We start from the raw sequence: 23,365 nt of genomic DNA, 5'->3' as shown, positions 1-23,365 counted from the left end.
GCCGCTAACGCAGCGGAACCAGTTTGAAGCTACCGAGACAGCTTTCACTTCTAGGTGTCAACAGTGTCAGAATCCTTTCATGATCGTCAGCGTCATGCGCCAGGCCTGCGATCATGAGCATGACATGTCAAGGGAAGCTGTCAGGTTATTTGACAGAACGGGTTGGCCGCTGGCAGCTTCATTCGAGCGGTAAGGTGCTTGTTGGTGAGAGCATTCAAACTCAGAAACCGGCCCTGGTCTGAATATCATCATGATGGTGGAGGTGGGCGGCCGGTGGACGTAGCGGAAAGCAAGCTGAAGGTGGGGAAGACAATGTGTTCCTGGATGAGGATCAGAAATGTTTGCATCCAGGATCTGGATTGGCGAGTTGTCTTCGAAGCCGCGCCGCCTTCTCGTTTCTCTTTGGTTACTGTGGTAGAGAACTGTTTGGAGCTTGGCAGGACGCACGGGTTTTGGGTTCGTTATGGCGCATTGACGACCGGGCGAGGGCATGATAAAACCGTACGTGTCAGAGGGTGTTGGACGCCATAGGCCCCAATTCGATTCTCGCCTGTTCGACCTCGACATCCTGGACAGGTCTCTTAATACGGCTAGAGGCAGGTCATCGTGTTCCCAGAGGCTATGCTGCAAGGCCCCCATGATGCGGCCGCTCTCTGATATGGTAGTCTTGGCCTGTCAGGTTCCGGTCCCTATCACATCGGATCTGGGCGTTCCCATGACTGGTGGCGCCCCAATGCTACCTTGTCTAACGAACAGCGGATGCCAGGGTACGCATGTCATCAAGCGAAGAGGCGGCTTCATATGCAAGAGGATGGAATAGGATGGCGTACTTTGACGTGAAGTCGTTAGCTGGCAAGGAGTTGACAGCAGGTGTTAGTTGGAAGATGCGGCTTCCATTCGGTTCTTGAGCCATGACATGCTGCCCCACACCACGAATGATCTTAGTCATCAGCCAGACGACACCTTTCAAGTCACACTCAGCAACTCATATCACAAGGCCGATTTCAACAGCTCTACTATCCATTGCCTCTGGGTTCGTGAATCCCGCCACACTCAATGAAACGAACCAGTACTGTTATCTGGATGTCGTATTGCTTCTTCTTGCAGCCACCACGCGCAATAGCTGGGTGGCCAGATTGCTATTTCTGAGCCGTTTCCGAACCACCCCTCGTACGCTGCTGTTTCAACCGGCACACGATGATTGGGGCCCTGGAAGGTCGGCAGCGAATGATGTCGCGAGCGCACAGCTCGGTCCCGGTGTTCCTGTCATTAGCGGGCGACGGAGAAAAAAGTCTTCAGCCCTCTCTCCCTCCCGCCCGTCGAGAGCAACCCTCCGTGAAGCCAAGTTCCCCGGTCTGGATCATGGCTGGTGAAGATGCGATTGGGCCCTGAGATCAGGCCGGGGCTGTCAACCCCACGTGTGTCCGGCCTGCCATCAGCTGCGCCTCCCGGGGGCTGCCCCTTACGTGACCGACTCAATCATAACGACACTTGACATGGGTTCATTATACCGCCTGGAGTGCTCACCTATTGTGCGCGAAAACGGGTAGATGACGGGTTCTAGACGGCACTGGACTTCTAGAATGCCCAGGCGTCTCGTATGACAGATTGTGAGAAGACATTGTGTTTCTGACGGGGACTCGCGATATTCATGCCGCCTAGCGCGTGTTCGTGAAACGTCGGAAGCATGCTGGAGAGGATGACTCTTGGCAAGACCATCACATCTCAAGTACAGTGTGCTCTATGATATGGCTCGCTCATTCTTGCACCTTACTATGTGCCACCAAAGTGCCATCCGTCTCCCATGTCAGAGGCCACCAGTCCGGTATAGACTCGTCTAATTCATAGAAGCTATCTATCTCTTCAACCGCGTGGTATCGGTTCTTTTGCGCCTCGCTGCATCTATTCGAGTTGAAAATGGTTTCACCGTACTCGAAGAGTTCGAGGTTTAGCTCATGATTGCACAGAACAGCCCGAAAGGGGCGCCGGCATAGCAATAGATAGATGAGGCGAGGGCATATGCCGAAGCTAGCACTAGACGAAAGCTGAGAGAGAAGGCTCCTGTCTGAAGAGCCTGATACGGAGGCGTATGAATCCATTACGGAGCTCGGTGATCGGCTTACACAGCTTTAGATCTGGAAATCGTCTCTTCCATCTGCAAACTCCACGTCAATCCTACTTCGATGCTGTTCCAATGAATATGAACGCTGAATTACTAGCAGCATTGACCGCTTACTTGCGTAGACGTCAGAAAAGACGGTGAAAGAGGGCTAGGTTGGTCTAACAAGTAGTGAAAGACTTCCTTCTCATGGAGTTCCTTTTTGGTACGGCGCAATCGAATGCGACGATGTCTTACAACAGAGACGAATTAATCATCACTCCGCGAAGACACCACGACGTTGCCAGGATCTGGGAAGGTCCGAGCTGAAGTGGTTCTGGCTAGATGAAGGGATTCTCAATGAGCGCGACGCAAGGAAGTTGAGCACGGCCAACTTCACAGACCGGATCATGCTCCCTTGCCAAGTTTTCTCCCCTCTCATGTCAGGATGCCATCCGGAAACGAAGATCATAAGTCAGGGGAAGTCGACCAAGGCGATCCGTGCTCTGCACGGGATGCTGCATGGACAAGACAATCAAATTTGCAGATTTGTCGATTGGCGACCTTCACTGGGGCTGCGGGTACAGATCATGAATTTGGCATTAGACGAGAAACTGACTAGGACTTATCACATCTCTCGGCCCAGCGGCCTTGGATCCTGTTGAATCGTGATTGTGAAATATCTGAGACGGCGTCGCGTAGCTTTGCTTTTGATGCTCCGGATCGAAGACGCCAGACTCGCGGCCTCGGGACAGCGAAGAGATTGGGGTGCTTTAACAGCAAGGACTTACGTGTGGAACTGGTAATTATTATTCGTTTTTTGGTGAGAAGCTAAACCATCGCAGACTTGATTAAACGAAGGGATGGTGAGTGCTGAGATCAAGGAGATATGATTATTGAGACATTATACAGGGCATGCATTCTCGGACTTCAGTCTACTTCAGTCTAAACTTGCCATACGATGTGTTTCTCACCAAACAAAACAGAGCAAGCAAGCTTGCTGCCCGGGCATATCGTGAGCCGGAGCGATTGTGAATCATTTTCGTTGACGAGCCGACATTGCGTCCAACCGAGATGTCTGCCACTTTGCTTTGCCGGGGCTAATAAGAGACGGAGCTCAAGTAGCCGTCGATTCGGAAGAAACAGGGTTCGTGAACAGGTTGGCCGAGGTCTTTACCTCATAGAAATATGGCGGATGCATCGTTGGCTCTTTTGGTGCAACATTGACGCCTCAATCGACAGCCTGTATCAATGCAAGTTCACCGAAGCAGGATAGGTCCGGGGTCGTCAATCTCAAGTCGTTCATGAAGAAACGTCTTTGGCTGGTTCTTACTATACAATAACGGGTTGTACATACTAAACTACACACTATCTTTGCTGACTTACGCGGTCAAGGTAGCCGTCATTCTCTGCTGCTATTCACCTGGGAGCTAGCGGGCATCCGATTGGCTTATCAAATGAGAGACTCGGCGACCCTGGGGATGAAAGGAAGAGAACGGTCCGACTGGGCATGAAAACTGTTGAGGGGCGGTCGATGTTGGAGGATGGTCTCAGCCCACGGTAGACGGACGCTCAGGTCACTTGGGCAACTTTGGATGCTGCAGTGAGGTTGAGTGCGGGGCAGCTGCAGGCTCCGGGTCAGACCGGGGGCCGCTGGGGACCCCACCAGAACTGCTGATTGTGTGCTGTCAGCCTGCTGCTGTTGCTGCCATGGGCTCGGCCTGCTAGCGGCGGCACTCTGGCGGCACTCTCGAGGTGGGCAGCTGTGGTACCAGTTGCCCCTCCTGCGCAGCCCCTCTGCCCCTCCATGAGACAAGCGCAGCCCACCTTGCACTGGAGCTTTTGACGTGACCCAACCCTGAGGTCTTTTCCATGACTACGAAGCTCTCCGAATCTATCCTGCGTCATTTACACCCAAGACTTTGATCTGATCTTTCACTCCTGACGGAAACGCAGACGTATCCAATCCTATCAAACCTCCCACGTATCACCAAATCACCACCAATTGCCCAACATGGCTCGCAAGTTCTTCGTCGGCGGCAACTTCAAGATGTAAGTTTCGTCCCATTGGCGGGGTCGACGATCTCTGCACCACCCTACCGGAGAGGGGCAGCCTGGAAGCTGCGGCTTCAGCCAAAACATCGTGAGACTAATGACCATCGACCTTGTAGGAACGGATCTGTTTCCGCCATCAAGGAGATTGTCCAGAACCTGAATAACGCTACCCTCGACTCCAACACCGGTACGTGCCATGTCTTTGCAGTCCTGTCCCGCCGTTGAGCTTCTCTGACAGTCTGCAGAGGTCGTCGTCTCCCCTCCTGCCATCTACCTCCAGCTCGCCCGCGACCAGCTCCGCAAGGACGTTGAGGTGGCCGCCCAGAACGTCTTCGACAAACCCAACGGTGCCTTCACCGGCGAGATCAGCGTCTCCCAGCTCAAGGACAGCAACATCAACTGGGCCATCCTCGGCCACTCTGAGCGCCGCACCATCCTCCGCGAGTCCGACGAGGTCGTTGCCTCCAAGACCAAGTACGCCACTGAGAACGGCGTCGGCGCCATCTGGTGCTGCGGTGAGAGCCTCGAGGAGCGCGAGGCCGGCACCACCGTCGAGGTCGTCAGCAAGCAGCTTGCTGCCCTCAAGGCCGCCATCTCCGACTGGTCCAAGGTCGTCATTGCCTACGAGCCCATCTGGGCCATCGGCACTGGCAAGGTCGCCACCAACGACCAGGCCCAGGAGGTTCACGCCGCCATCCGCGCCTGGCTCAAGAAGGAGGTCAGCGACAAGGTTGCCGACGAGACCCGCATCCTCTACGGCGGCAGTGTCAACGAGAAGAACTGCAAGGACCTCGCCAAGGAGAAGGATATTGACGGTTTCTTGGTCGGCGGTGCCTCCCTGAAGCCTGGCTGTGAGTATTTTCGGTGCACCATCATCATGGACGGACAGCTAACATGGCACAGTCGTCGACATTGTCAACGCCAAGCAGTAAACAAGCCAGATTACAAACTTGATGATGATGACCTAAAATCAGGCCGTGATGGGCCGGGATAGACCTAGGATGACCCCCAAGTGACCATTCGTAGTCGCCAACTCCTAGGGCCGTAGACTTGAATAAAAGAATTATACACCCCCCCCCCCAATCTTCTGAAGGTGGTTAGACCTGGTGAAATGTTTGTGATTCTTGAATTTCGAGTTCTTAAAGGGGTACTCTTTGCCCTCCCTGACGGGTCAATGTATGGTACACGCGGCAAAGAAGCTCCCGCTTTCGTCCTTTACACGCCTAGTTCCTTTCGTAATTTTACACGTTTTTCCAAATCGATACGCTCGTGCCTCTCATATTTTTACAGCCATGCCATTTCCGTGGTAAGGACTCCAGACACCTCTGACACTGGGGTTGATACTGTTGACCGGCTTGTTGACCCTCTTCAATTTCTCTCCGTTGGCGTCGCGCAGAAGCTCAGCCTTCTTCAAGATCTCGATTGGCTCCATATTCCGAACGCAAATGGCCTTCTCGCGGCCGTTGATGTAGTGGCCGACAATGATGGGGTGTTTCGACGGACGGGGCGATACGGTGAACTCGACTTGGGGGTTTGCGGCGGCGAACTTGGGAAGCTGAGACTTGATGAAGCCGCTGGGTGACCGTTAGCAGTGTTCTCGATAGTCTCCTTCTGAGGGCGGATTGGCGTACTTCATTCCCTTGGAGCTGCCGGCCCAGTCGCAGTAGTGAAAGTCCAGCTTCTTGCACTGGAGGATGAAAGAGCCCAGGCCATTCTGTAAGGACGTCAGCAATGGGTTTACAGTATGTTCGTCTCCCGAGGAACTTACACGGCCGGTAGACACCGTCTTCAATGCTCTGATCGTCATGGTATCCTGCTTGGCGCACAGAATCTGGTTCGCAGTCTGGATCACGAGAGGCTCCTTTCCAGGGACGGGGAAATTTCTTAGCGCGAAAACGTAGGATGCAGCCTGAGGTGACAGCCTCCGGAGGTACGTACCTGCCTCGAAGCTCCCGTCTGTGACCAGGATGGCTCGGCTGAACCGCGGCGATTGGCCAAAGGCAGGCTGCGCTACAAACTTTCCCATGCTCGTGTCAATTTCATTCCCTTTACTCTGACGACGCGCCTGCTCCCTTTCCAAATCCCGACATCCCACCAAGCTCCGTCGATGCATCATTAGCTACGGCGTGACGCATCCTATCCGAGTCGACAAACATTTCTTGAATCGGGAATTTGACGAAGAGCAACTACAGCGATGACGGATAAGCTCCCTCCTAACCTGTTGGCGCTCTTCGCGCCGCGCCCTCCTCTGCGATGGGTTGCGCCGCCCGACCATGCGCCCGAGGCCCGACGAACCCTCCCCGTCTCTGGACTCGCCGAATTCCTTCCCGCGCTCCAACAATACAAGGAGGAGGACGACTACAAGCCGACGGAAAGTTGGCTTCAGATGCGCGACCGCAAGAAGCTTGAGAAGCAGGCAGCTGTTGAGAAGCTCAAAACCGAGGGGCCGAAGGACTGTTAGTTCTGCCAGTATTTATCCGCCGAGAGTCTATGCTGATGTTTTCGTAATCTAGTCAAGCCGCATGAGGATCCCAACATTCGTGGCGACGCTTTCAAGACGCTCATTGTTGCGCGACTCTCGTACGAGGCAAATGAGCAAGACCTCGAGAGAGAGTTTGGTCGATTCGGCCCCATTGAGCGCGTACGTACTCCCGCATACCTTTCCACACTTTGAATCGAGCTAATATTTGTACAGATTCGCATCATCACTGACACGCATGCCCATGAGAGACCCAAGAAGAAGAAGAAGCCCCACCGAGGATACGCTTTTGTAGTATTTGAACGAGAGAAAGACATGAGAGGTAATACCGCCGAACCCACCCCCTCCGACAAGACTCGGCTTGTCTGCCAGTCGTTCCCCTTCAGACGTGCGGCCCTCAAGCTTGCCCACGTTCTGCACTTCACACCGAGATCTGTGGCCCTCAAGCTTGCCCGTCTCAAATCTTGTTTTTCCTTCTTTTTACCCAGTCACGATGCAAAGGTATGATATCGTCAAGGTTTTACTGACACACGCGCCTTGGCGCACTGGTGAGTAGCTGCTCTAGATGCCTGCGATGGTATTCGAATCAAAGACCGACGTATCAAGGTAGACGTCGAGCGGGGCCGCACCGTCAAGGGCTGGGTGCCCCGCCGATTTGGCGGTGGCCTCGGTGGCAGAGGTTACACCAAGGCTCTTCCTGCCCGTCCCATGGGTGGCGGACCTGGTGGCAACTTTGGCGGTGGCTTCCGAGGCGGTTTCCGTGGCGGCTTCGAGGGAGGTCGCGGACGTGGAGGCTTCAGGGGAGGCGGTGGAGGTTTCGGTGGTCGTGGTGGCTTCCGCGGCGGCGGCGATTTCGGCTCCAGGGGTGGTGACCGCGGACCGAACGGATACGGCGCACCCAGAGACGCCCCTTCAGGACCTGGTCGCGGCTTCGGAGGCGATCGTGGTGACCGAGGCGACCGCAGCTTCTCCGGTGGTGGGTATGACCGTGGTGGTGGCCGCTCATATGACGACAGATCCGGTGGCGTTGGCGGCGGCGGCGGCTACCGCGATGGAGGCCGCTTTGGCGATCGGGACCGTGACGGTGGCCGACGGACTGGAAGCAACATGGAACCCATCAGGCCTAGAGGGGAAGGTGGGTATCGCGACCGTGGTGACCGCGGAGACCGAGGCGACAGAGAGGACCGGGACCGCGGCCGAGACAGAGACAGAGATTACGACCGACCTCGTGAAGACGACAGTAGAAAACGCGGCTACGAGGGCGGTGGCTACGAGGATCCTCGCAAGTTGCGTCGTTACTGACGAGACACGTAGTGTCTTGCGGTGGGTGACGACTAGCTCGTCTCTTCTTTCCGTCTCTTTTCTTCTTCCCCTTCTCTCTCGAGGGTAAGCAGAAGGTTTCAAGCGCGAATTTCGAGTACCTCCATATTCGGACCAAAGAGAACTCGGACAAAGCTCGGATGCAAGCTTGGGGCAAGTATACGCAATTACCAGGCAGGCCAGCAGTGTTCACAACAAATCATCACACGAACCACCAACTTCCAAAGAACTGATTCAGCATCTTGTTGAAGGTAAACCTCGCCACGTGCATACACAACCTGCCCAGGCTACGACTGCCGTAACAAGGAACTCCGACAACGGCTCGATGCTGCAGGTAAGGTCAGAGGTAAGGGACTCTGTGCCTACTGACCTGGAGCTTAGTGAAGGAGGATTCGTACCGGGAAACAATCAAAAAGGATGGGGCAAATCCACATGTACCACGTTATAATTACTTGTACCAATAGGTGAGGACTTTTAGTTTCTTACGCAGACAGATCAGACGTCGTATCCGTACTTCAGCTTCCTATCATCCGGCTGCTCGAGTTGTATCCAGTCGTTGCCGAGAGTGCATATCACCGTCCCATAATTCCTATGTGTTTTAAAGAGGCTGCTTCCTCAATAGATGGGAAAGGAAAAAAGGGCCGGCCTAACGAAAGGTTGTCTCGAACTGGGGACCTCTCGAATTCTGAGAGTATTCCATCCGTTATATAGGTACCTCTGCGCGCGAGCGTGTCATGGCAATTTGGCAGGCACCAAACTTTATCTGATGAAAGATGCCCAAAAAAACGAACTACCCACGGCATTTTTCAGAGCCAGCCCGGCCTGCTCCTAGCCAATCTGAATGGAAAGGAACAGTCAAACCTTTCGGCTATCGACTACAACGGATGATGCTCGTTGGGGAAGCTCTGCACTTTTGCTCCCTAACAAGGTTCGACGTCCATCCACAACTTTTTTGCTTCCATGTCATTTCACCTCCGTCAAGGATGACAGAAGGAAAAGCCTATTTTTAGTGGAAGAGATTGATGCTTTGACGCATGAATTGTTTTCAAGGAATAATAATCTAGTAGAAACCCCCTTCCGTAAAACGCCGTGAAAATTGTTTTTGTTGGTCCCACCCTTTCGCAATCCATGATGGTATCAAGCCTACATGAGGAAAGCAATCATCAAAGTCTAAAAGCTTTTTTCATCTTTTTTACGTTTGTTCATAACATTTGGCTCTTAGTCGCTCTCGACCTCGACGCCGTCCATGGCGTTGGGGTTCACTTCGGTTACCTCGCCTGAAGCAGAGCTCCAGTATCTACGTACACATGTCAGTACTCGCAATTCTCGGGGAGCCGGCCTCGAAAGGAAGGCGGGGGAACAAAAAGGGAACAAGAAACTTACGCAAGAACCTTGACCTTGAACTCGCTCAAGCAGATCCCAAACAGCTTCAACAGCCTCGTCTGCCGACTGTCGAGCACATCGCCCTCCTTGCAGACGGTGTATCCCTCGCCCTCGCCAGAGTCGTCGCCGCCGAGGCAGACGCGGCCCTTGACCATGCGCGTGGGCATACCCAGGCGTCGCAGCTCGGGCTCGATGCTGTGCTCCATGGGCACGTCGTGCTCGGCGGGCACCTCACCGCCCGTGGCGTAGACGACCCCGGCGGGGATGACGAAGTCGCGGGTGGCGACGGTTCCCGCGCGCGCGAAGTCGACGGGGGAGACGCCGTCAAAGTACTCGAGGATGGAGGCCGGGTCGCGGTTGGTGAAGATGAGGCCGACGGTGCCGGCGAGGAAGGGGGTGAGGCGCTCGATGCCGTCTGCGACGGCGGAGGAGGGGTCTTGGCCTAGGGCCTTGGCCATGAGTTTTGTCTTGCCGAAGAAGAGTCTGTTAGGTGGCAGGGCAGGTTAGTTTGGTGGTTTTAGATAGGGGCGGCTCATGTATGAGCCAGTGTATTCTGCCATGGTGCACCACCATAGGTGTGGTATCACGGGTTGAGTAGACTTGGAGAGAAGCTGTAAAAAGAACGGACCTGCAGTCGTTGAGCTCGTGGCGGACCTCCTTGAGGTAGTTGTTGCGCATGTTGTTGACGCCAAAGACGAAGCAGTGCTGGTACTGCGGCACCGACTCGCGAATGTTGGAAAAGAGCTTGTCCTTTTGCTCGCGCGTCTTCTTGTTCACCTGGGTCAGGTTGACCACTCTGTTGCGCTTTGACTTGGGCATCTTGGCGGATTGTGCTGGGTTGTCGACTTAAATTAAACAATTGGCAAATATCCCCTTATTCGGCTTTCCTTGATAGTTGCAGGACGGCGCGGCGAGGTACTTCGTCGAATCCGGGAGGGTGGTTGGTGGGAATCGGCGCAAGTCAAGTCGTCGAGGTTTCGCGGTGCACCGTACAATGGGAAATATTTCTGGCCGACCGCCTTTGGCACAAAATTTCCCAAAATTTTGGCGCCCAGGTGCAGGAGGGACCACCGCCGCCGCAACTTTTTTCTTGAACCCCGCAATGCGCTAGGTGGAACGATTATCCGCAGGGTCCCAACAGGGGTCACCATCAGTCACCGAGCTCACCGAGTGTAGATGGAGTGGTCAGTGCACCGGTGAAGGCAGTGTATTAGAGCCAACTCAAATTGCATTGTTCCATGAAAACGCCGGTTTCCTAACCATCCAGCGTCTCTTTCATTCAGTTCATTTATGTATATGGACAGATCAACCATGCCATCTACTTGACTCACCAGGGTGATCTTACGCCCTGGGTACGAACGAGTCCCGCAATGCCAACTACCTCTCTACGCCAGGTACGTGTAAGTGTTGCCCTCGCGTTCCAAGTAATCCTTGTCAATCAGGCTATGAGGTGTTAGCAACGCTTCGTTCCGCCAACGACACGGAAGTCACTTACTTTTCTATTTCCTTCTTGATTTGCGCCGCATCAACTGCACCTCGGTTCTTGGTCAAGTTGATCACCTCCGCAACCAGCTCGCCGTGGCTCATCTCCTTGCGACTCTTCATGATGCGCACAATGGCTGCCTGTGTTTCGAACCGTCTGTCCTGGGCGATACGCTCGTGTGTCGCCTTGTTCTCTTCCTTGGTCTCCTTGAGCTGAATCTGGTTGATCTTAACTCGGATCTTTGGGTGTATGAATGCCTTGTTAATCGTGAACGTGTCCGTCGGGTTGACGTCCCTCCCCTTGGGACTCTTTGTAAGCACGCGAACCTGGCCGCAGGCGAGAGATTGCAATGTTCGGTTCAGTTCTTCTCCTTGCAGGTTTGTCGAGCGAGCAATCTGTTCGTAGCCGAGGAAGCCCTCGATGCCGACCTCATTGAAGAGAACGAGGATGATGGCTTGGTACGCGCTGACGAGAAGCTCCTTTGTACCCTTGGGGAATTTTGCCTTGACCGTGCAGTGTGCTAGTGCGTGCTTCCAGTTGAGCAGCCGGCCCGTGTGCTTGTTCTTGTAGTACTGGTCGAATCGCTCAATCTGCTTGGCAACATCGTCTGGCAAGTGCACCTTGACGTCGGGATATGTTGGCCAGGCCGCCTGTGACAGGATCATTACCGACAGATCGACAGGGGCTCTATCCACGCCGGTGCCTTCCGACCACTGCTTGTAGGCTTCCATTTCCTCCTTGGCCACCTCGACGTCCTTGAACATCTGCTCCAGGTTGTGAGTAAAGTTCATACCACACTCCTCGCGGAGCTTCCGCAGCATGTTACGCTCGGCATCCTGACTAGCGCTTCTACCCATGAGCAGACGGCGAGCCAAGTCTTTCTTGTAGAACGCTTCGAACGCGTCCTTGCCTTCAATGAAACGGAAGAGCTCCAGGGCCTGGTCCAATTGCCGGTCGAGCTCAGCGTCTTCGTCGCCGGCGCTGGCTATACCGCTCTGCTCTGCCGCAGCTCGGTCGATGTTATCTGACAGAAGTGTTTTCGGCAAAGCCTTGATTCCACCGCGAAGCAGCATGTCGACATACTTTGCGATCATCTCGCCAACCTTGGATGTTCCGGAGCTCCACGTCGTTGCAATGCTGCGATCGTTCATAAAGTCTCCAAAAGCGTTCCTGAGCTCGTTGACAAAGTCTTGGTCGCCGCCATAGGCGTCGCGCACAATGAGGCTTAGTGACCTCTTAAGTTCAAGAAGCCTCTGGACCATGTCGTCGCCGCGCTCCTTGTCAGCAACAATGGCAGCACCCGTCTTCTTGATATATGTGCTCCAGGGCTGCTTGAGCTTCTTCTGTATATCGGACAGTCGCAACAAATCGTACAGGGCCTTCATGGAGTCTACCTCATGGTCGGAAAGGAGCTTGGAAAGACTCTCACTGTTGAGAAGCTTGTCGGAATACTTGTTCACAAGGATACCGTGCGCGGCGTCGAGCAGCTGCTTCTTGGTTGTAGAGTCGAAGTTGTACTCGTTGCAGCGGTAGTCCTCCTTCTTCAGCAGCCTCTCACACGCCGAGATATACTCCTTCAGGCTTGACGCGCTCCTCTCCTCTGCGAAGTCCTCAAAGAATGTCTCTGATAACTCGATGAACCGGGGCTCGAAGTATTTGGTGTAAATGTTGAACACGTGTAGCATCATGACCGAGTCCTTGAGCAATGCCGCTTCGAACCGCTCGTCCCCTGTTCGGTCGTACGAGATCAGGTCGTACATGCCCCGTAACGCCCTGCCACCGGGCGTCTGACCATCTGGGTCGTCGCGGGCCGGGAACGCCATCCTCCTGAACTGTGAAGTGGTCAAGTCGTTGATGGAAAGGTAATTCTTATTCTTTAGGAGATAGGTACGATCAAGGTAAGTGAACGTGGACCGAATCGTCATCTGTGTCGCGCGTTAATGCCAAGCCAGGGCGTAGAAATCACCTCGTAGACTCACAATCTGACCATTCCACACCCTCCAGTGCTCGAGGACGCTCTTAAGCATGGCTACATCTGTGCTGCCAGCTCGGGACTTGATTGACCGTAGGACATCTTGGGTGAGATGCTCCTCGCACTTTCGCCGCAAGGTCTCGTACAGCTGCAAGTCGCTGTCTTGGCCGCGCCTGCATATATCTTCCACGGCCCGAGATAGCCTCTCCAACGGTAGCTTTGGCTTGCGCCCGCTGAAGATCTCGTGCAAAGCATCGACCAATTCCTGCTCGGTCCGTTCGTAGTACTTTTCCAGCTTCTCGTTGGTCGCCGAATGTCGAAAGTTCTTGATGATCAGCTTCTTCGCGCCCGTATATGGCCGGTACGAGTTAGATTGCGTCAGGTCAATGACCTCGGGCAGCTTGCCCTTCATCTTGGTAGACATGATATTGTGAGAGGAAGGGTCGTCAGCGCCAAACTTGAAGCGCTTCGGGCTCGGTCTGTTGGATTGCTGCTGGTGCGGGGCGACGGAACCGGAGCGCGAGACGTCGGAATCTTGGCGGGGTCTTCGGCGTAGAGGGTTATGGTTGTCGTTGACCGGCGCTGCGCCGCCTGTCCTTCCCGTCGCCCGTGATGGCAAAACTCCCTCGACTGCGGGGGGTGAATTCGACGGCATGGACCGTGTGGCCCTGCAACAACTTTTGTCCAAGCTGTTACAGACGTACTATGCGCTCTCGTGGAGATGGGATGGTGTGGGCAGGGCGGGGTGGCCGGGGTGAAATCGTAGAAGGCAATCTTCTTTTGAGTGAATTGTCGGGTGTTTGCAGAGAAGCTTGTCACAGAGAGGTTGGGGAGTACAAAAGTCGTGATTGCGGGAGAGTTGTCGCGGAGTTAAACGCGGAGCTATGGACGCCATTAACAAATCACCACCACCACGGTCGTTAGCATCATCCATTTAGCACGTCCCCTTATCGTCAGTGACAGGGATTAGATAAGTTATGGACCCCACCACACCTCACTTCTCGTCGTCACGTCAAACGGTCCCACCACAGTAAACACCCGATCCCATTGTCCCCGGGCACTCCACAATATGCTTCACTCAAGTCTGTACTAGTTAACAAGATTGTACCGCCTACTTACCTGCTTAATATGCCTGACATTCTTATTCTTTTTATTTTTTCTACCATTTCTGCTATTGTTGTTATCCTCTATATATTCATTAGGGAATACTCTTTAAAGAATGAATAGGGATAGGGATAATAGGCACATAGATTATAGAAAAATAGCCTGGGAGGGTACCGATAGAGCGGCAATCGGTTTAACGCCCACTTGCTTGGGTAAGGTACCTACCGTATTAAAAGAAGATTACTATGGAGTCGCCTTTCCAATACAACATTTAGTAGACGTCACGATAGCGTACTTTTCGGATACCTAGTTGTGTCAGTCTTTATGCACCCCTCTTCTTGCCCTTGTACAGGCATAGAGATATAGAGGCGCAGGCGTGATCGCCTCTTCAAAACTGATCACTGAATGCATTGCAAAATCTTCGGAATGAATCTTTGATTATCTATGCATACGCTGCCCATCCCGAGTAGAGGACGGCAAGATTACTTATGTCGGTCGCTTGGTTGATCAGGTCGTTGACCGTTGCTGTTACGCTCAACGTCGTTGACAACTTCCCCCGTACCACCTCCAAAGCCCGGTTAGCCTCCGACGGCTCATTAACCTGCTGCCCCTTTTTACCCTTCCCACCGTCTTCATCACCTTCGTCGTCGTCCCTGTTGTATTCATCTCCTTGTACTTCTCTCTGTAGTTTTGCCAGGCGGACGGGAGAAATGGACCATGAGTACAAAGGATCGTAACGCAGGACGTCGAGTATCGTCATGATCGAGTAGGTCTCCTCACGCAAGGCGTGTAGTGTGAACTCGCAGCAGCGCCGGAAGACGCCCTCAGTCCCAGTGATGCCCATTCCGTCCACAATGTCTCGTGTCAGTCGGAACGGGACGAGTTCTGGCACGGGGAGGATGCGACCCATCTCGAACGCGACACCCAGGTCGATATGCACGACCTCACCCGTCTTGCTATCTAGCAGAATGTTGTGGCCGTGCCTGTCGCCGAGACCGAGCACATGGCCAAGCATTGAAATAGCTGCAGTCGTACGCGTGTATGCGAGGCGCTTGGCAAACCACTCGTCAGGATCGACAAAATTCTCCATGAAGAAGTATTTCATCACGGGATGGAACTTGTCTATGACTTTCCTATAAGCGGTAATCCGATGCTCGACAGTCTTGCCTTGCGCATTAGAAATGTCTTTTCTGCATTGAGAGCCTTTGAGGTCCTTGGGAAAGTATCTCTCGTGGGCTGGCATAAGAAAATCGTGCAATGGAATGGTATTGGGGACAAACTCGATCAGCCCAGATGCCGATGTCAGAGGAAGGACCTTGTACGTGCGGATCCCAAGGTTTCTCTGCTGTGCCGAGCGATGCAGTTTAAGAAGATCCGACACGGCCGCAAAGACCTGCTCCATGATGGCGTCTTGACGGAGATCGTCGTTGCCGCCCTTGACAAGTTGTCGGTATTTCTTGCCATCACTCCCGACTGCCGTAATGATCTTTGGCGCGCTGACTCCAGACGCAATCGACATCTGCGGGTCTAACTTTGAGATGATGGGGACATTCGAGTAGTCCATGGTCGCTGACACCTCGAGCTGCATGGTCGGGGGCGGGATCTTGTACTTGGCCAGCGCATTTTGAAGCGATTGGGCCGAGTGAACGTCCTTGAGCGCCATCTTTTGTCCAGCCTTGAACTTATTAGAATCTCGGTCGACAGCCAGGCGATGGTAGTAAGAGCTCGTCCTATCGATCGCTTGCCATATTGCCGCGACAGACTTGGCAGACTGCAGCAGCGATGCCACCTTCTCCGTGGCTTTGAGTCTTAGGACTGCCACTTGATCCTCTTTGCGGGTCTTCACCTTTGTGCCTGACCAGATCTGGTACATCCCATGGTATGGATGCTGCAGACAAATTTTGTAGACGAGCTGAATCAGGAGCTTCTGGAAAGGCGAGCTCGGTTGATCCTGTAGTCTAGAAGACAACTGATTCATCAGCGTTGCAAACTTTCTCGTGGGCGTCTTGTCGAGGTGTTTCTTGACGGCCTCATTGGTCTCTGGCTCCTCGGAACGCTCCAGCCAGAGAGCCGTGAAACGTAAGGCATCATTATTATGCTCATCAGAGGCGGTAAGTGAAAGGAGATAGTTTTCCAGGCTGAGCCGCACAAATTCGCCTCTCGTCTGCTCCATGCGACGGAGCTTTTGCTCGTCCAGTCCTAGCCATAGCCGAGCGCGATTCAGGTGACCCTGGTATCTTTGTTTGAGATGGGGATCGCGGGTGCTCGATATGAGGTCCTGAAGTTGAGAGACTTCGTCACTCTTGCCCTTCCGCAAAGTCTGCAGCCTGGCAAGATCCTGCAAACTGTCTTGGTCTTGCAACTGCTCGTCACAGAACATGGCGAATTGATGGTAGACATGCCCAGCTTGCTGTCCCTGGCTATTCCCTTTAAGATCTTTGAGAGCGGGTTCGAGGTAATTTTTCTGGATGTCATGAGGGTTCTCCAATTTGGCTACCGACACCTGGTAGCCAATTTTCGACAGGAGATCTGAGCGGCTCACTGGAATTGTCTGCTTCTTGAGGGACGAGTCGCTATCGATACTTTGTAACATGCGAATGGAAGGGATCATTTCCCCATAGTCCCACATTGAGTTGGCTGTCTCAATCTTGATGGCGGCATCCACCTTAACGCCGAGCTCGTCGCATGTACCGATCAAGCCGACAAGTAACGTGGAGAGATTCACACACTCTTGCGTTGCTTGATGGAAGCGATATATCCCCGAGGACATCAGCATGGACCGGATCTCGATTTGTCTGGCCTCGACTGTTGACAAGGCCTGGGCGCGAAGCTTGGGCTTCTGTCTGATCAAGCTCAATGATGTCCCTCTACAAGAAAGTAGGTGGCTGACATCTTCGTACCTATGGTTTGTCAGTTTGATCGTATTCGCGCAGAGATATTCAATGAGTAGCGGCAGCGGGGGATCGGACACCCGAGCAGAAAGTGGAATGGTAAAGGCAATGATAAAGACAATGATAAAGGCAATGATAAAGGCAATGTAGCAGGATGAAGAAAAACAGGGGGGGACCCAAGGTTTCACATACCTTCCGTGCCTCATCCACTGGCCATGTCGTTCGAACTTGCCAAGCATGCCCTCCAGCTCAGAAAAGTCAGCCACGTTGGCAATATCATCAAGCTCTGTCAAAACTGCGAGAGCGCCGAGATGCTTGCGAAGGCTGGCTGCATTCAGGCCACGATTGACAAGACTGCGCATGGTCTGGCTGAAGCCGGCATAGATGGCATTGCGCACAGAAAGCGTGTCAGTGGCTTGTTGGACATTCTGATATGCCTTGTAAATGGTTACGGCACAATTGTCGGCGGTTGATGGGACAGGGAGATTCCATAGCTCCAGTCGGCGTGCTGTCTGGAAAGTGTCCTCCAAGGATGCTTCATCTCCGTCGTGGCTCTGTTGCGTCTGTAACAAGGAATGAGAGAGACCCACCAGACCCAAAGTACCGAGAGCTCTGACAAGACACTGGCTATCCACCTGTGATGCGGGGTTCCTTGTCCGAATGTGTTTGTCGTACTGGGCTCCTCGGAAGACCAAGTTCTTGGAGCCGTCCTTCTCGTAGTCCAATCGAGCCAGGAAACTTGAGAAATCGGCGGACTGTGGGAGGCCATAGTACGCATCAGGATCGTCAATGTTCTCAAAAATCGAAAGAAGGACTTCAGTAGAATCGTCCTCACGGATCGCAGATGATCGCCTAGACGAGCGAACTGTCTGAGAGGCGGCAACCTCCGTGAACAGCAAGGCGGTCTTATACATACCGCAACGAGAGGCGGCAGCGGCAGCGGCAGCGAAGTCGACATCGAGCCACAATGCCCGGTCCGCGATGGATGTCTCCTGAGGAATGGACTGTGTTCTGAGGTATAGTATTGTGTTGATCAGCTGCTTCTGGTTCGTCCGCGCAGCATCATCCTCGATCTTGAGCCACTCTTTGGCGGCTTCCGACAAGTTGCGCTTGATGTGGGGTTGCTTATCCAGTTGACTGTATAAGGCCAGGTGGACGATGAATGGAAATGCATCTTGGGCAAAACCTTTGACGTTCTTGAGAATTGGCACCAGCGCGCTTAGGACAATGTACTCGGAAACCGACTGCGCAAGGTAAACAGCGAGCTGCTGAACCCAATCAGAACTCTCCACGTGATCCCGGAAGAAGACCTGCGAATCAGGAACAATCGGGGACAGGACAAAGTCGGAAGGAGGCGTGCGATATTGAGCCCAAGCGGAGGCCAAGCACAAGGATTCTGTCAAGATCTGCTGGGCGGCAGAGACTAACGCACCGTCCTCCTGCGCTGCTGCTTCTGACACGACTGCCCTCAAAGCCGATTCGGCCAAGCCTCCGATGGCAGATTCTTTGCTCTGTGTAAGTTGTTGCAGTAGACTCAGCAGTCCCTTCTCGGAGTCATTAGCTCCTGGTGCAATCCTGCTGTACTGTGATAGCTCGGACTCTTCCAGAAGTTCAGCTTGAATTTCTCCCGAAGCGGCGAAAGACCTGCCCATAACGCGGCCTGCCCAGGCGAGATACTCGTCACTGAGAGCTAACGCATTGCAGCTCTTCCACACAAGTCCGGTGTGCCGTAGGGCCTCCTCATCGTCGGAAATTACATCTTGACGACCTGTGGTGGGCACAGCGAAATCTCCACACAATAAACCGAGTGCTAGATTACGAGCTGCCTCGTTCAGAAGCTTCGACTCGCGTTCGCCATCCCTGAGAATCTCCATCAGCAGAGTGCTCTCGTGCGTGCCCTTCTCGGCGTTTCCTGAAGATCGAATTTTGGATGCAGACTGGGTAATCAGTCGGAATGCCTCCCGTTGCTGCTCATCGCCAAAGTTATTCGAGTCGTAGCCAGTGAGATAGGAACTGAACCATGAGTGGAAAGTCTGGGCTTTGCTCATGGTCGCCTTGAATTGACTTTCTTGGGTTGTACTTGACTGACTGGACTCGAGGAAAACTCTGAGAGATGCTAGAGTAGACAAGGCGTAACCAGCGAGAAAGGATGGGGTTTGCTCGAGATGGTAAGCCCCTTTCGTGATGAGATACCGACTCACACCAAGTGCATCGTCGGCACATTCCGAGTCCACAATGAACGGCCGGACGGACGAAAGTAGCATTTCCAGAGGATAAGCTTCCAACGCGACAGGGCTGGCAAGAGAAATCAAAACTCTGACCTTGCGCAGCACGGAGCAGGCGTGAAACGAGCCCAAGGCAGGGTGGACAGTATTGAAAATTCTCCGGGCGACCGAGACAACCAAAGCCGGTGTCCAGAGCTCTTGTAGCTCGTACTCCGTGAGGCGACACACATGGAACAGCTCTCTGGTGAGGTATTTGGCCCTGAACATGGGTTGTTGATTAGGCGGTAGGGCGGTTGTCGACTGAGATAACTGCTTCATCTCGTCCAGTGCCTCACAGGCGTATTCAAAGCTCTTGTCTCTAGAGAGATGCTTCTCGATGGGGTCTTCTTGGTCGAAAAGATCCAGCAACAAGGCAACAATGTCGGCAAAGTTCAAATAAATTTGATCGAGGAATGGTTCGTTACCCAAAAGCGTCCGAGCCCACGTCTCGCCGGTTTCGACTTTTTCGCCTTTAGAAATAGGCGTGCTGAGCTCATGTGCGATAGCGTATGCCATGATCTTTGTGAATCCTTGCGTCACCATGTCGACTAGGGAGATACCCAGGCGCTTGGAAAGAGACTCGACGTCTTCGTAGCGATGGCGCATTATCTGCAACGCTGTCGTCTCGGTCTGCGCTTCCTGTAGAAGGCCATTAAGAGTCGGAAAGCCAAAAATCTCATATGGTATGTCCTCGATTTTGTTGATGGCTGGGCCGTTTTCGTCGTTTGCGGGGGGCGCAAGCCATGTGTATAGCAGCTGGGGGCTAAATATTCTGAATAACTCTTGAGAAGAGGATAGACAAAGGGCTTGCGAAACCGTTTCCAGGCACCGTTTGGCATACTGACTGGACTGCATGATATTCCCCGGCGTCTCGAAGATGTGATACGTGCATCTCCTGAGCAGGGTTGGCCAGCGGCATGCGAGCTGAGACAGCACAAAGAGGCGGAACGCGATGCCTTCGAGGTCTTGGGAGTTGGTAGGAAGACTGTTCAGAACGTCAAGAAAGATATCGTCATGCATCTTAAGTACGTAGGAGCTGAATACGTCCGGCAAAGCGGACCCGATGAAGAACTTGACGGGCAGCGTGCCGCTTTGCATGATTGACAGTAAAGTCGTTCGACAAGAGTCTAGGCCAAGATTGCTCCCATACTGTGGGTTGGTCCTCAAAAGCGCAAGCAGCAAGCTCGAGAGAGACATCTGCGACAGTGGGGAAAGGAGGTTATTGGGCAAATATTTGCTGACAAAGTGATGGTACAAGTCGCCGAACATCTTGGCCACGGGCTGTTGGTCGTCCTTATAGACCGGCATGAGGCTTTGCAGAATCCTTAAGCTGGTCGAGTGAGCTACTTCGCAACAGGAGTATTCGGGCCCACCCATGATGTCGCCTGTTCTTTCAACGACACCGATCGCATCTTCTTCACTGATCGGCAAGTCAGACTCGAAGAGCTCTGAGGTGAAAGTGCTACACAACATGAACTCCTTGTCAGGGAGCGACAGAAGCTGTTCCATGAACACCTTCCCGTTGTCTTTATGCATCGATGCAAAATGGTATAGACGTTGTATAGTTTCATGTATGAATGCTTCTCCATCCAGGCTCAATGAGATGTTCGAGCGGGGGACTTCGGATAGCGTAACGCTGACTCTGCTCTCCTGTGAGTCGAAATCATCGTCCACATCCATAAGATCTTGGTCCTGTCCCGAGGATTGCCGCAAGGATCTCTCTTCCACGGTTGCTGTCAGTGTCAAGATCAGCCTCAACAGTGGAGCATGTTCTTCGAGGCTGTTGATGCCCGTTGTGTTAAGTGACGGAAGCACCGGTCGTATTGTTCTCAACAGAAGCTCGAAACTTGTGTTGTCACTCGAGTTCGAAGCAGCACTTATGCTGGCCTCGGAAAGCTTGGCCAGGAGACTTTCGATGTCTCGTGACTGACCCGAGTTCAAGTCGACAAGCTGGCTGGCAAGGAGGATGCCTATGATATTTGCAGAGAAGAGACTGTAAAGTCGGTCTGAAGACATGGGAGCGCCTCCCTCTGACCCCTTTCTCGCCCACGAGTCACAGAGGTCCTGCAACTCCTCGACCTTTGGGAACAGGAGCTCCAATACTAGTCTCTTTGCGGCATGAAAAGAGGCATCGTTGGCCTGGACTGATTCGGAAGTGTTCGAACGACAGCTCAGGAGGGTGCGTGGCTTCGATGCTGGTGGCGCGTCCAGCAGCAGGAGGTATCGTGTTAGGACTGCTGTGTGGTATTGTGCCTTCCACACCTCGCAAATGGACCCTCCGGTCACTGTCAAAGGTGTCGGTGTCAAAACTCGTGCGCCACAGCAAGCCCGGATCAGGTTGGCAAGTTCATTAATCGGAGCGTGGATAGAGCAGTCGCGAGCATAGCTCCAGTCGGCTTGAGAAAGGTTAGATTGGTGAATAGCTCCAGCTTGTAGAACGACGTACCTGGATTCCATCTCTGGAATATCCATCGAATAACGTGATGATTTGTTGACTGGCTTGCGTTGGGTAGCTTGACGTTTCTGAGGGACCGTAAATGAAACATGAGGGTAATGGAAGAGTCCACCAAGAGGGCTGGGCCGTTGGCGTCGGCAGTCGTGACAATGCTGTTGATGCCATCGGAAACATCGTGGTAAAGTACAAGGTTTCTTTCAAGGACAGTGTGCAAGAGTACGCTGGCGGCACGACTGGTACTAGGAAGACCGACTGCTCGAGCAGCTACTTGCCATAGCTGTCTCCATGAGTCTGAATTATCGGCCGACTTGACCTGTGATATTGCGGAGCTTTGCGTCCTTAGCTTTAGCGATCTTAGTTGTACACAATTTAGAGGCGCCTTACCTGGAGCAAGCGAGCATAGCCCAAGATACTACCGTGGAGTCCTTATCGCCAGCAAGGCCGGCGAGATCAATAACAAGATCCGACACTTCAGCCACAGAGAAAGTGTTTAATTGAAGAAGGAAAGGCACGAGCTGCAAGGCGAGTATCCGTGCTGCCGAGTTGGGTGACTGCAGTTTTTCCTGCAAACGCGTCGCTGCAGCGTGAGTCTTGCGCTTTTTTCGCGGTTGCTCCTCTGACGACTGTGATATATCCTTGTTGCGGCTCTTCCAAATGATTCGCTCCAAGATGGCGAGGTTCTGACACAAAGCCCATCCTCGCTCTCCCTCCCGGTTGTGTATACGAAGGCCGAAGACCTCTAGTGTGAAATAGTCCTCGGGCAACCTCTGGGGGGCGAATGTGAGATCATCGAGTTGAAGCTGGGAATGTTTGGTTCGCCGCGAGTATTCCAGCCATAGGGAATCGGCGAGTCCTATTATTTCTTTGCGGGCTGTATCGTCACCCTCGAGGCATACAAGACGCTCAAGATGGAGGTGGATGATCAACATGGTTTTCAGCATCTCGTCCCGGATCGAATTGAGCATCCCGTCTTGAGATGCTGTTCGCGCCTGCCACCAATGACTTATCAGTGGCACAAGGTCTCTGGCCAAGCTGGCAGCCCGAGAGATGTCGTTTGCTTGAATCTCGACAAAGACTTTGTTGATTGAAGCAAAGCTCAGCTGAATCACTTGGCTCAACCCAAGGTGGCGTAGCTGTAGTACCTGGATGATCGTCTCGGATAGATCAATAGATCTTTCGTGAAGCGGCGCATTTGGCGGGCGGACGAGGAGGTGGATGCAATGAATGAGGTCCTGTACGGTACCGCGATGGATTTGACCCGGCATCCTCTGGCTAGCATTGGTGCTTCTTCCAGTAGAGAAGCCCAAAGATGCCGTGCCCGGTGCTGGAGATCCCCGTGAGCCGGAGTCTCTGTCAGCATGATCGAGATATACCCGCACGGCATCGACGCAGAAGTCGACACAGTTCTTCCATCCGGCCGCATCCAGTGGAGCAAGCTGCTCGACATTCGCCTGATGGGAGAGCAGGGCGAGGATGGATTTGACATAGTCTTTCAACAGTGGCTCCACGTACGGTCCGTCCCCGGATCCAGGTGGGCAGGGTAGAGCCTGGGTGACGTGGTCGATGAGAGCAAGCATCGTCTTTCTCTTGAGCTTGCTGGCAGAAGCTCCGTGGCCAACAGCAAGCCGAAGGGCCTCGGCGCATTTGCCCAATCTACCTCCCGCTCCTGCAGCCGTCGTCCGCTTGCCCCCGGTATAGGTCTTCTTCTCACTGATGGCACATTTGAAGAGGATCTCAAGTATGCGATGGTAGTGCTTGTCGCGAAGGGTGGATCTACAACATTCGTCAACCAAGGCCAAGAATGGATCAGTGATAGGGGGAATTCCTTACAAACTGGCCGATTTGCCCTTTTTGTCCAGAA

General features: G+C 53.4%; 5 protein-coding genes across 5 annotated transcripts; 2 read left to right on the top strand and 3 right to left on the bottom strand.

Moving 5' to 3' along the window:
- Window positions 1-4,112: 4,112 nt before the first annotated feature.
- Window positions 4,113-5,085, top strand: CLUP02_03186 (triosephosphate isomerase; the record flags this gene model as incomplete). The annotated part of the gene is made up of 4 exons (XM_049282211.1): window positions 4,113-4,150; window positions 4,270-4,340; window positions 4,399-5,004; window positions 5,057-5,085. The coding sequence occupies 4 exons, from the start codon at window positions 4,113-4,115 to the stop codon at window positions 5,083-5,085; spliced, it is 744 nt and encodes a 247-aa protein (XP_049139354.1).
- Window positions 5,086-5,429: 344 nt separating this feature from the next.
- CLUP02_03185 (uncharacterized protein) lies at window positions 5,430-6,179 on the bottom strand (the record flags this gene model as incomplete). The annotated part of the gene is made up of 3 exons (XM_049282210.1): window positions 5,430-5,727; window positions 5,785-5,867; window positions 5,922-6,179. The coding sequence occupies 3 exons, from the start codon at window positions 6,177-6,179 to the stop codon at window positions 5,430-5,432; spliced, it is 639 nt and encodes a 212-aa protein (XP_049139353.1).
- A 168-nt stretch (window positions 6,180-6,347) lies between these two features.
- On the top strand, window positions 6,348-8,840 carry CLUP02_03184 (U1 small nuclear ribonucleoprotein; the record flags this gene model as incomplete). Its single annotated transcript, XM_049282209.1, has 7 exons — window positions 6,348-6,609; window positions 6,667-6,794; window positions 6,849-7,086; window positions 7,186-7,926; window positions 8,027-8,386; window positions 8,452-8,545; window positions 8,702-8,840. 7 exons carry the CDS (start codon window positions 6,348-6,350, stop codon window positions 8,838-8,840), a joined length of 1,962 nt encoding a protein of 653 aa, XP_049139352.1.
- A 330-nt stretch (window positions 8,841-9,170) lies between these two features.
- Window positions 9,171-10,154, bottom strand: CLUP02_03183 (ribosomal protein L10; the record flags this gene model as incomplete). The annotated part of the gene is made up of 3 exons (XM_049282208.1): window positions 9,171-9,249; window positions 9,336-9,818; window positions 9,964-10,154. 3 exons carry the CDS (start codon window positions 10,152-10,154, stop codon window positions 9,171-9,173), a joined length of 753 nt encoding a protein of 250 aa, XP_049139351.1.
- Window positions 10,155-10,720: 566 nt separating this feature from the next.
- On the bottom strand, window positions 10,721-23,081 carry CLUP02_03182 (phosphatidylinositol 3; the record flags this gene model as incomplete). The annotated part of the gene is made up of 8 exons (XM_049282207.1): window positions 10,721-10,778; window positions 10,831-12,650; window positions 12,798-13,420; window positions 13,495-13,601; window positions 14,347-16,794; window positions 16,978-21,334; window positions 21,496-21,833; window positions 21,889-23,081. 8 exons carry the CDS (start codon window positions 23,079-23,081, stop codon window positions 10,721-10,723), a joined length of 10,944 nt encoding a protein of 3,647 aa, XP_049139350.1.
- Between the last annotated feature and the right edge of the window lie 284 nt (window positions 23,082-23,365).

The sequence above is a fragment of the Colletotrichum lupini genome, chromosome 2, assembly GCF_023278565.1.
Source record: "Colletotrichum lupini chromosome 2, complete sequence".
NCBI classification, from domain to species: Eukaryota; Fungi; Ascomycota; class Sordariomycetes; order Glomerellales; family Glomerellaceae; genus Colletotrichum; species Colletotrichum lupini.
Note: the sequence above shows the minus strand (reverse complement) of the source record. Positions and strands in the feature narration are given on the sequence as shown.